Here is a 12,111-nt window from a genome sequence, read left to right as displayed (position 1 = left end):
TCGGCGCGGTGTGTTCGCGGCCTAGCGGGGCCTCAGCCGGCCCAGCGCCTCCCCCGCGCCATCCCCGCCCCGCTCCGCAGCCGAGGGGTGAGAAACGAGGGGCTGCGGGGAGAAGAGGGAGGCAGGGGGGGAGGGTACGCGGCGGTGGTGCCTCGGCCGCCCGCTGGGTGGAGGTACGGCCGGGGCCGGGCCGAGGCCACTGGGCCGCGGCGGGCGCTCGCTGGGGAGTCGGCTCGGGCCTGGACGGGGCGTGGAGCGGGCGAGCGGCCTCGGGGCGGTGCTGGTGAGGCCCGTTCGCTTCTTCTTCCGCTGGGACGTGTGGGAATCCATTCCGCCGACCCCGGCGGGAGGGACGGGAGCGGCCCCGAGGGAGGCGAGGAGAGCCCGTCGCACGCCCGGGACGAGGACCTGCGCTGGCGCCCGACGCTGCTCCCCGGGCCCGACTGTCTCGGATTGTGGGTGGGATTTTTACTTTTTCACGTCGGGGAAGCTGATCACGCTAGGAAACGCGATGTATTGCGACAGGGAAGTTGCTGTGTTTAGTGTGGATTGATCATCTCAAAACACGTGTTAGCAGGTCGTGCGTAGAATAATCACGAGTGATTCATTCGTGTCAATAGCCGTTGTGATGTGCACGCGGCATGTTTTTCTTATGATGTCTTTTTCCGTTGAAGAAAAAGGCCTTTGTCTGCCTGAAGGAGTTTTTTTGTTTAAGCACAGGGAATATCCTGAGCACAGCTAACGGTTTCATTGGGTTGTTGGGGGTTTTTTTAGGTGTTAAACGGTCTTAGAGGAAGTGAGCTCCCAGAAGTTTTATATTTCTTAGTCCATTCAGACTTAAATACACATACCTAATTATAGTCCTTTTCTTGTGTGTGGCAGGAAAACACTACTTCAGGTATTGCATCAGCATTCATGAGGGGAGTCCAGAGCAAATTTGAAGGAAGAATAGGAGAGTTTCTTACTTTCCCTGTAAAGTACGGGCATTAGGGTCGGAGTGCTTTGTGTTTTCCTGCTTCTCTGCCTCTGACTGCCCATTCACATAAGTGTTGTAATGCCACAGCCATGTATGTGTTTTGGGAAGAGTCAATAGCCAATTTAGCATGGAAAGTCACTTATTTCTCTGACCAGGGCTTTACATGTATAGAGAGGCACAGAATTAAGAATTAAATATCTTAAAGTTCTGATGACATACTTAATGGACCCCTACTTAAAAGGCTTTTGGACGGTGGCTTTGATTTGGGTAAACACATAGCTTTTTGTTCATAGCTTCATAATAACAATGTGGGATGCAACTGTTCCACAGCAGTTAGTAAACTTTCTAGATCACCTCTGAAATATAAGCTAGAGAAAATACTAGTATTTTTGTTCTTAACCTAGGACATCTATGATGTATTTTATCTCTCCCCATGTCTGTTGTGTTTAACATTTAAATCTTGCTTAGTTTGCAGGCCATTTTGGAGAAAACTCTAGGGTTCTGAGAAACTTGTCTTTTTCACTGGGGAAACCAGTTGGCTTGGAGTAGATTTTTCTCTTAGGGAGCTTTTTTGTGGCAAACAATGATATAAACAGCACCTTTGTTCTACCCATTGTATAGAGACCAATGCACAAGCCTGTGTGATAGTACTGACTTTAACAGATGAGTTTGTTGTGTATGTTTTCTTCAGCCTGCACAGCTGTTTTGTGCAACTTAGTCTAGAATAAGGGTACAGACTTTTTGTGGTGCAGAAGAAGTGTTTTGGGAAAATACTGAAAGGAAGTTAAAATCAGAAAGAATTAAATCAAACTAGATCAGTCATACTGTCACTGTTGCTATGACACCTCATGTATGTAGTCTTAAAACACGTGAAGTTTGTGCATTAGGACTTGAGGGGTTTTGCAGTCAGTTTTAACTTTGTTTAGTGTAATAGTAGTAGGTATTGTAACTAGTTGTTTCATGGTGAGCTTCACTGCTTTGAAATTGGTTAAGATGTTTTGCAAGTTAAATAAAGTTTCTGATGTGTAAACAGAGATACTAAGGATATTAATCCTGTGACACTGGTAGAATTATGACACTGCCCTGAGTAGATGATGGAATTGTCAATTTAAAATACATTCATTACTAGCAATTTTTATTGAATTTATGTTCTGTTTATGACATATCTCTTCGCCCCTGTATTTAAAAATATTGAGTCAGTAAAACAGAAGGTTGAAAGAATATTACGATTTAAAAGAAATTACTGCATTAACAGTGCAGCCAGACCAGTACAATCTCAGTCCCCTCTTATTGGGACTTCTAGGAGTCAGAGATGATAAAGAAGAACAGGGCAGCTATGTCTGTGTGATAGTGACCCTTGTTTCGTTGTAGTTGTGAGTTCTGTGTGGACTCAGACACTTTGATTCCAGCCTGAAGGCCGGCTCTCTGCATTTGCTTACTTGTAAATCAGAGCCAGTGTGCTCCTAGTGGACAAAGCTCCATCCCAGCAGGGATCTCACCATGACAGGATTAGCCAGTCACAATGGAATATACCAAACCTTAGAACCTTATGTATATCCCTATACTCCAAATTTCAGGAGATTGGTGCAGATAGCTCTGCATGTTGCTTGGTTCCACCAGGACTTAAAGTAGAAGTGCACTGTAAAGAGCAACTGAGTTCCTTCTGGGCCAAAGTTGAACCTGGAATATTATAGCTGTGTTTATGTACCACTTGCCTTGGTTAGTGGCTCAGGCTGGTTTTGAGCTGGGTCTGAGTAGAGTAAGTTTAGTTTTGCTATCCATGATAGAATTAATTTGCAGTGTAGAGAAATGGCCCAAGGCTAATAAAGTGCACACCTGTGTTACTTTGTTAACTTGGATCATGGGTGTGCTCTTGAAGGAAGGCTCACAGTCATCATCACTTAGGAAGTTTATTTCATATTGGTTTCTGCTATTCCAGTGGATAAGCTGGATTCCTTTTGGATGAAAATATATTAAAAAATACACTTGTACCTACAAACTAGGATTTGTTTTAGTGGAGTGGGCCTCCACAAAACATGTAGTGTGGACATTAGGGTCTCAGCTCCTATTAGTTTGTTTAACAAACTTGTTCTTAATTGTATTGCTTGCTGGCACAGACACAGCCTAAACCGACTGCACTTTGAGTCTGACACCTGACTTAAATCCATCTTTCTGGGAGGTGAAGATGTCATTATTTCAGTACTTTGAGTGGTATCAGGCGAGTTGATCACTGCTTTTCTTTCTCCTATATTTTTGTGACCACTGTAACATTCTCACAAGTTAAACTCTTGATCAGAGAGCTGCTGGTTAAACTGCAGCTCTCAAGAATGCTGCTTACATTCAGTTTCACTAGAGGTAATACTTCTGTAACTCAGCTGAGGTTTTAAAAATATGTCAGGACTGTTCAGTTTCTTGTTTAGACATTTGATTAAATTTTGGAAGTTGGAAAATCACCATATACATTCCTGAGACCACAGTAAATGTATCAGAAGTTGATCATTGAATTGTACTGGCAGGGTAGGAAGACAGTCTGCCAAGAAGTTCAAGATGCTGTTCCTGAGATGTCTGCAAGTGTATTCTACATAGATCCAGCTTAGCATCTCGTAACTTTTCGTACCTAACCTTTGATTTGTAGTTGCTTAGAAATTTGATGCAGTGCCCCTCTGACTGTTGAAAGAGTATCTACATTTGCAGTGTGTTCTCTAGCTCCTGACAGAAAGGAATGTGTTATGCAGTTCCCTTCATTGTAGCGTCTTGGATACATCTTCCTCTCTCATCCAGATCTCTCACTTCTCCAGTGAGTGGTTTCACTCCTGGTATCCTGATACTCATTGTCATAATGGAAGCAGAATTAAACTGTTCTCTCTGCTGCTTTCACGTTAGTAGTTACACAGAGCAGTGAGAAAGAGACCAAGGCTTTCCTTAGTTCTAGTTTTGATCTTAAATGCCACAGGCAACTGAATAGCTAGGATTAGTCCATGTAAGAATTATGTCAGTAACAGGGCAGCTTTCTAGCTGCTGTGAAAGTAATTGTACAGTTATGGGGGGTGATGGGAGAGAGAATGAAGTGCTTTGAAATGGACTGTTGAAGCCCTGTGTATAAGAGTGTGTTCTACCTCATCTGCCTGAAAGATTGAAAGACTAAGTTTGTTCTCTTCTTAACTGCCTTTTTCCTTTTGTGCAGCAACAGTAACTTTGTTGACTGCTAAATCTTTGCTTCTTAAGTTTATTAAAAATTTTATTAAAAAACCCCAACCAAACAGTTCCTTCTCTGTGCATATGTAACAACCATTGGGTATAGTATGTTTCAGCATCTTCTGATTCAAAGAACTGATTCACCTCTTAGTCCCTAGGCTTTTTTTTGTTGGCATCTGTAAAATGATGGCTTAGATAAAATGCTTATCAGAGTGAGAGAAGGGATTGCGCCTACAGGCAGCCTGGAAAATTACTTCCCCAATTGTTCTTGTACGTTTTACAGACCATGCCTTAACATCTTACTGACCTCTGATGGTGCAGCTCTGTTGTAGCCTGTTTAGAACCATTTCAGCTTATTGTTTGTACCATCTGCCCCAAAACAGCTTTGAATTTTATCCAGTTGTTTATCAGCTTGAAATGTAGGTAAGAATTGAGAGCCTTAAAGATCTTAATTGTGTGGGTCTTCTGTTGGCTTTTTTTGGGGTGTGAAGGTTTCAAGTAGTGATACCAAGGCAGATAAAGGAGTTCTGTTCCCTTTCGTACAATACAAGTTCCAGACTCTAGGTGAAGGTCATCTGATGTACATGTAGTCTGAAGAGATGATAAGCAACTTTTTAAAAAATAAAATGGTGTACGTATTTGCTGCTTTTCTTTGCCTATACGGTTTTAAAAATTCAGGAATTGCAGAAATGAAATGTGTTCTTGGCCATACGGCTTCTAAAAGGGCAGGGAGGTTTTATGTTTATTAGATTGTATAAAAGCTTTATTGAACTGTTGGAAAAATGTTTGCATTTGATCTCTTATTTCTTCTGCCATGTTAGACCTTGTGTCATAGGGGTGTTCATTGTTTTGGCTGGTAAATTTGATAAATGCCCTTAGGGGCCAATTAATGAACGCCCTCATCACATACCACATGTAATTGATGTAGCTGTAAATGTTTCCTTGGATGAATTATGTGATAGGGTTATATGTATGTTCTTAGACCAGAGTAAGTAACTTCTAATGTTAGAAGGTGTTACCAAAGACATTTGGGTTTTTCTTTCATCCTTTCCAGTCTACTATACACACTTATCTCATAGTTGTTTCCAGAATCTGAGGGAATAAAGTTTTTCTAGGTGCTTCTATTACTCGAATTTTTTAGATCTTTCAGTTGTACTTACTATTATGGTAGAGTACTAATACTATCTTTCACTTCTGGTATTTAAGACTAATGGCTTGCTCTTGAACAAGTCTGGAAGGTACATCTCTCTCCAGCAAAACTTGTTTTCTGTTCTTGTGTGTTCAGTGCCATTGTGTTCCTGCCTTGAGGAAAGCATGTTACAATCCACAGTTCTGTTGTAGATATCAGAATTTTGCTTACTGTAATTCCGTTTGTCCAGACAGCCTTGCTTCAGTTTTGACTCATAGTTGCCTGTTTGGAAAGCAGTTGCAGTGCAGATTTGACACTTTAGGTTGTAAAGCAGTCTTTAGAGTCCAATGAGAAACACAAACGTTTCCACAGGCAGCTCACTGGGTTCTTGTCACTTGTGATACTGTGTCTTTGTGATTCATATCCACATGATCCACTGTGTGTGAATTTCTTCAATGCTTCCTCACTGCAGTGTGAATGTAGGTATATGCTCAGCAGTAATATTGTGACCACTTTTGGGTTTTTTAGAACTGAGGGTAGACCTTCCTTGAAGATTTGACTGTGTAAGGTAACTAAAACAATACTGGAAGCAAGAATGCATTCCTTAGTTGTATTAAGGGTGATCTTGAGTGTTTTATGGCTGGGTGGTGTCTGTTTTAGGGTCAGTAATATGCATGTAAAATAATAATCTGAATAGAAAATGGTGTTTGAAATTATCTTTACTCTCTGTGGTAGCATGTTGACACTCAGCTTGCTCATGGGCTAATGTCCAAGTTGTGCTCTAGGAGCTTTGTGGACTGGGAAGTTAAAAATAGATCACAGAACCCTCTTTCAAGCTTTTAACTCTCTCTCTGCTGGAATTTGAGACTCTTCCCCAGTGTCATCTTAAATACAACTCCCATTAATGCTGAGCATTGTGATGTCCCAGTTCTTTCAGGTATCTTGTTCTACAGCTGTATTGTGTGTGATCATTTCTTGTATAACAGAACTATTTGCTCTATTGAAAATGTGTTACAAGATCAGTTTTGCTTTCAAATACTGCAAAGATAGCTTTATTTTAAAGAAATTGTACAAACTATGCTCTTTATTGATGTACAAATGCTCTTTATTGATGTGAGGAGTCAGATATAGCTTTGTTTTTCACTTCATGCTGAAACACTTCCTTAGAAGTGCTGTTTTTAATTGAGAAAGAAGACTTCTACTACATCTATAATGTGATGAATAGCTGGGGGGAAGAATTGTTGGAAAAAATAGTTTTAGTTTGCAGTTGAATGTCCACATTAAAATTTAAACAATTTTGGACATTTACCACTTCACTGCTTTTCTAATTCACATTTGGGAGCTGACTAGTACAAGTTTTCTGTCTTTTTGTCAGATTGTGACTGCAAGAATGTCTTTTCCACCTCATTTGAATCGCCCTCCTATGGGAATCCCAACGCTTCCCCCTGGGATCCCACCTCCACAGTTTCCTGGTTTTCCTCCACCTGTACCTCCTGGTAAGTTATATTAATATATGGAATTATTGTAGAAATTAATTTCTTTGTTATTCTGAATTCCTTTAAAAGCCAGCAACTTTTGTAAATAATGTATCTCAGTAACTCTGTTTTGTGCACGTTGCAGTTGAGTTGCTAGTTTTCCCAGAGATCATGTCATGTGAGCAAGTTCCTTTGGAACTACCAAAAATTGTTTACTTTTGACCAGAATCTAAATGCTGGAGTTTTCTTGAGCCTTTATTCAAGATTGAAGCTGAGTGGTGATTTATGTTAATATTAGATGTTCCAAAACCACCCTTTTGACAGTAATCCATTGTAATAGCCCTTGAAAACTCTTGAGTACACTGAGTTCATGTAATGTGAAAACAGAGGAGTAACTCTTAAAGAAGGTCCAACTTGTTGTGTTGTTTTTCTCCATTTTTGATGCCCCACTTTGTTTTGCTTCTTGTATTCTTTCATCCACGTCTTGCAAATTTACAGCTGTCCTTTTAATTTCTTCAAATATTCCCAAAGTTATTCCTACCTTTTTTCTTTGTTCATCTGTAAGATCAGTGTCTTTTTTTTGAGTTGAGATTTTAACTTGTTGGTCTGGAACAACTTGCTTTCTGTACATTGTGAGTATAGATAATGATGGCTGGAGGCAGGAAACCATAGAGCAAGTTGGAGAGGGGAATACATCAGAGAATTACCTCTTCAGCATTCATCACAAGGGCTGCAGAAAATAACTCGTGTCTTGTGTGCATTGTCTTAAACTGTGTTGTGCAGGAGTGTTTTGTATGCAGTAGAGGCATTCAAAAAACATATGGCTAAACTCCAAAAAAATTTCTGCACATTATTTATCAGGCTAATGTTTGCTTGCATTAATTTTTCTGTACATCTTTCTTAAGAAGAATGACATGCTACCTATTTTCTGATAAAGGCAGAGTTCTTGCTTAGGTAGAAGCATCCTGCCATCAAAAATTTCTAGGAAAATATTCTTATTTTTCCTAGCTCCAGTTTATGTATACTAGTATATAAAACACCAGATACTTAAAAAAATAACTTTCTGAAATATATTTTTAAATGCCTGATACAATTTTCTGCTCTGAACATTTTGCTTCTTAGCATGTGTGACAAAGATCTTTTTATTCTCTTGTTGTGTTTAGATAGTCTCATTTTAGTATTAGGAATCTGAATAGTATGTGGAGTGAAGAAGCCTGGTATTAGGTGAGAATAAATTTTTTCTCTGCACAAGAGAAGCATAATTTGCTTACCTATGCAGACAACATATTTTGACTTGTAGAGGATATGGATCTCACTTCTGAGTATAAGAACATCATTAGGACTGAAAATGCCACAGAGGTTTTACAAAAGTCTGCTCTGAATTAAGTCCATATGTTAGATCAACATTTTAGTGGCTTACAGTATTATCTTTAGCTGTTTGGTCAAAAATTCATGTCTTAGTTACCTCAGCCTGTAATTTTTTTGAAAAGTTTCAGCTGGAGTAGTTCGCTCGCATAATAATGAAGTTAGGAAAGGTGGTTTGCTTTGCTTAAAAATACAGTTGCTAAAACAAGGAAGTTCTAACATTTCCCAATATTAGCGTGGAAGATTTGGTAAGGAAGTGGTTCTGATAAATCTCTGAAGATTATTGGTTGTAAAAAACCCATTTCGCATGCTGGAAATGCTGTAGTAGGTCAGACCTGTAGTCCATATAGGCTGATGCATTGTGTGGGCAGTGGGACTAGAAGGCAATATTTAGGGTGGACATGTGTCTGTGTCTGCTTGCTGAGTCTGTTGCTTCATACACCCGTATTGTTAGGGATATTAGAGTATGATCTTTTGGTTGTTCCTTGTCTTTTTCTGGACCTGTCATTTGAAAACATTTTGGAATTCTTATACTCTGTTCATCTCTGTCACCTCTTAAGCCAAATTCAAGAAGTTAATTAACTGCTGTGAAAAGTGCTGCTCTCTTAAATCTGTCTTTAAACTCTCTGCCTACTCAGTGTCTCCCTCCTACCCCAGTTCTGATGTGGGAGTTGGGCGAGTCAGTTTAGTGGTTTTGTACACCTCAGCCATGTTCCATACCTTGCAAGTCTCCACACCTGAGGAGTCTCAGACTGTGCAGCCTTTCCTAGAAAAGCAGCTGCTTCACCAGTGAAGTCATGTAGTTGGCTGTTCTCTTAGGCTGGGCGGCCTTGAGTCTGTAGGCTGGAGTCAAAACTGTAGGTGCACCAGCCAAGCTTTTGTGTAGCAGCTAAATGATGCCTGTGGTCACTGTATTTCCTGATGATGCCAAATATTTCAGTGGTTTTTTGTGGCTTCTGCTGAATATTGGGCAGATAATTCTATGAAACTATCAGTGATAACGCAAGCGTGTTTACTGAGTTGTAACTTTAAAAGCCATTGTGATAATTATAATCATTATAGGGCTGCACAAGCAGTCTTGCTGAGGAGTAGCTGCTACAGTCTGTGAGATGCCATGGTGTATTAAAATTGAGAACATGGGAGAGCAATACAATTTTGATTGTCTGAGTAGTTTGGAGGAAGAAGAGGTAGTATGACCTTAATATAAATGGACTGAGGAAGAGGATTGAGAGCTGGAGAAAATAGAAAATAACATAAAGCAAAACCAGAGTGGATGAGGAAAAAACTGGAAAGGATATCCGAGGAGAAGTATTTTAAGACTAAACACTGGAGAAAGTGGGGGAACAAGTACAGGGGCAGTAGGTTACAGAAGTTTGATTAGGATTTTTTTAATACAGCAGTAAGAGAAAGATCAAAAGGGAAGGATTGAGAGGGAAAAACAATGGAAATTTTTTGTAGAATGAAGAAAAATAAGATGTAGGATCCCTATGAAGAATATGAGATTAACTTCACTGTTCTCAAGTCTTGATGTGTCTGCTGATCAACAAGTAGTTTTGATGAAATCCATTTACTTAATTCATTTAACCCCTAGCAGCTGGCATGGAAAGATAAAGAGCCTTTCTTATGATCAAATATTGGCTCATGAAAGTACTTAAAGCTGCCAGTGAATTTGGTAGGGTAAAAGAGGTACTGCATAGTTTCACCTGATAAAATATTAATTTAAAATATTATTTATTATTAGTTAATTAAATATTGTTCTAAATTTGTTGTTGGAGACTGCCAAGTGACATATTCAGCAGCTCCTCAGTAGAGATTTTTTTTATTCTGTCTTTATGAGGTTGTTCCATAAATAGTGGCATGAAGCCTGGTGCCATTCTCTACAGGACCTTATCCCTAAAGCCATACGCGGAAACGACTGTGCTGTTGGAATTGTGTAAGCTTGGAACGAGATCGTCCATAGGGCATCAGTTGCCTTTGCTCTCAGGAATTCCCTGGCTCATTCTAGAACCCACTGTTTTCTAGAACAATATTGTGACTTGAATATGCTCTGAAAATAGATTTGTTTGTGACAGAATTGAAATGGTAATACTAGAGGATGCCTATGGTATGTTAGTGTACTTTGTTGGAATGCTTAAGGAATTACTGGTAATCAGTACTGTGAAATTCTTATTTCACCAAAATTGCTGTCTAGTTTGAAAATCATGTCTGCAGTAATTTCATTTGTATTCATCAGTTCTCAACAGGGCAGACTAATGTTAATGTATTGTCTTCCTCAGGGACCCCTATGATTCCTGTACCAATGGGCATTATGGCTCCTGCTCCAACTGTAAGTATTACAAGCTTGTAAGCTTGTTTTATCTCCTACAGGAGGATATGTTCGTGGTAACCGGTGTGTTTAAGACAGAGATACTGAAACAAACTTATTCAGTTTTGTGATTAAAATTACTTTTAGTAAGTGGCACTTCTAGAAGGGTGTTCTGAGGAGAGAGACTGTGCATAAGGACTGTTAAATCTTAGATGAAAGAGGTGTTGCAAAATGGAGCAGATGATCATGCCTATCATTGTACAGTTAATTTACAGATGTTTGCTCATTAACCTAAAGAGGCTTTGGGTTGTGTGTTCATTAAATAAAGTAGTAGTGTTTATTCACTGTGTGGAAGCTTTAGGATGATGTGTCATGTGTCCATTGAAGCCTTTGAGCCAGAGTTACTTTTCACAGCTTGGTTTTTACACTATTAGGTAAGGTAATTCAACTTCCCATAACTCAAATGTTGCAACAAATGTTGCAAAACTGTTATTTTTAGGAGAAATAATATCTCACATTACTGTATGCTCACCTTGAGACCTCCAGTGGTTGTGTTCAGTTACACCTTTTGTTACCTTCCTTTGCCAGAAAATGGCCATCTGTTTTTGTGTTGTAGAAAGTATTGAAGCCTGCACTGTTTATTGGTGTCTTACTCCGTAAGCCTAACTAAGGTTTGCATGAAAACTCAAATTTGAAATAAATGCACATCCTTAAGCCTTATGTCTTGTCGATCTAAATAAAAAAACAAACCAATCCAATGCTTTCTTTTACAACTTCTCCTCCTCTTTGTAGGTGTTAGTTCCTACCACAGTGTCTATGGTTGGAAAACATTTGGGAGTCAGAAAAGACCATCCTGGCTTAAAGAACAAAGAAAATGATGAAAACTGTGGTCCCACTACTACTGTTTTTGTAGGCAACATTTCTGAAAAGGCCTCAGACATGCTTATACGGCAGCTTCTAGCAGTAAGTACAGCAGACTGCTTGTTAAATTTCATCCCTGGCTGATGAATAAAGTAATGACCCACAAGCAGTGTATTGAAACAAAAAGCAGAGCTATTCCCACTCACTGGAATAGCAGCCCAGTATGCTTGAATTTAATAAGTGGAGAGTGCATCTTTTTTACACTACAGATGTCTGGGAATACAGACATATTTTATTTTTAGTAGCGTTTACTCTTTTTAAATGTTACAAGCTTTTTGAAAAAGTAGTTATGTTTTTGTAATGTTTTGAATATAAAGTAATAATTATTGGTACTTCTTAATTGTAGAAATGTGGTTTGGTTTTGAGTTGGAAGAGAGTACAAGGGGCATCTGGAAAACTTCAAGGTAACTGTTTATGCTTTTCAAAATCTCTAGACATACTCTCATTTTAATATCTTTCTATTTTCTATATATATACTTTAATAGCTTTTTAATACCTTGATATATTGCTATTCTTAATAATTTTGCATTGTAAGATGCTGTAATATGATATTACGTAATACCTTCTAGTTAAGGGCTAGTATTTTCTGTAATTGAGAATAAAATAATGGAGAAAGGTTAAATGGAGAAATGTCTTGGGAGCCTAGTTTTGCTTACCTTTCTTTTCTGAAACGGAATAATTTTATAGACTATTCCTGAGAAATTTTTGCCAGTTTGGACTTAGCCCCAAGGGAAGATACTATTCT

At 39.2% G+C, this 12,111-nt stretch overlaps 1 protein-coding gene across 2 annotated transcripts in view; it reads left to right on the top strand.

The window, feature by feature from the left end:
- The window catches only part of RBM25 (RNA binding motif protein 25), a 32,080-nt gene continuing 19,969 nt past the window's right edge, over positions 1-12,111 (top strand). For both annotated transcript variants that reach the window (XM_062494262.1, XM_062494261.1), the window contains exons 1-5: positions 1-87; positions 6,676-6,796; positions 10,417-10,466; positions 11,238-11,408; positions 11,713-11,770. In XM_062494262.1, coding sequence (XP_062350246.1) covers positions 6,691-6,796; positions 10,417-10,466; positions 11,238-11,408; positions 11,713-11,770 — 385 coding nt within the window. In that variant the 5' untranslated portion in view covers positions 1-87; positions 6,676-6,690. The remainder of the gene's footprint in view (positions 88-6,675; positions 6,797-10,416; positions 10,467-11,237; positions 11,409-11,712; positions 11,771-12,111) is intronic.

Source organism: Cinclus cinclus, chromosome 6 (assembly GCF_963662255.1).
Source record: "Cinclus cinclus chromosome 6, bCinCin1.1, whole genome shotgun sequence".
NCBI lineage: Eukaryota > Metazoa > Chordata > Aves > Passeriformes > Cinclidae > Cinclus > Cinclus cinclus.
The sequence above is the reverse complement of the archived record's forward strand: the minus strand, read 5'-3'. Positions and strand labels throughout refer to the sequence as shown.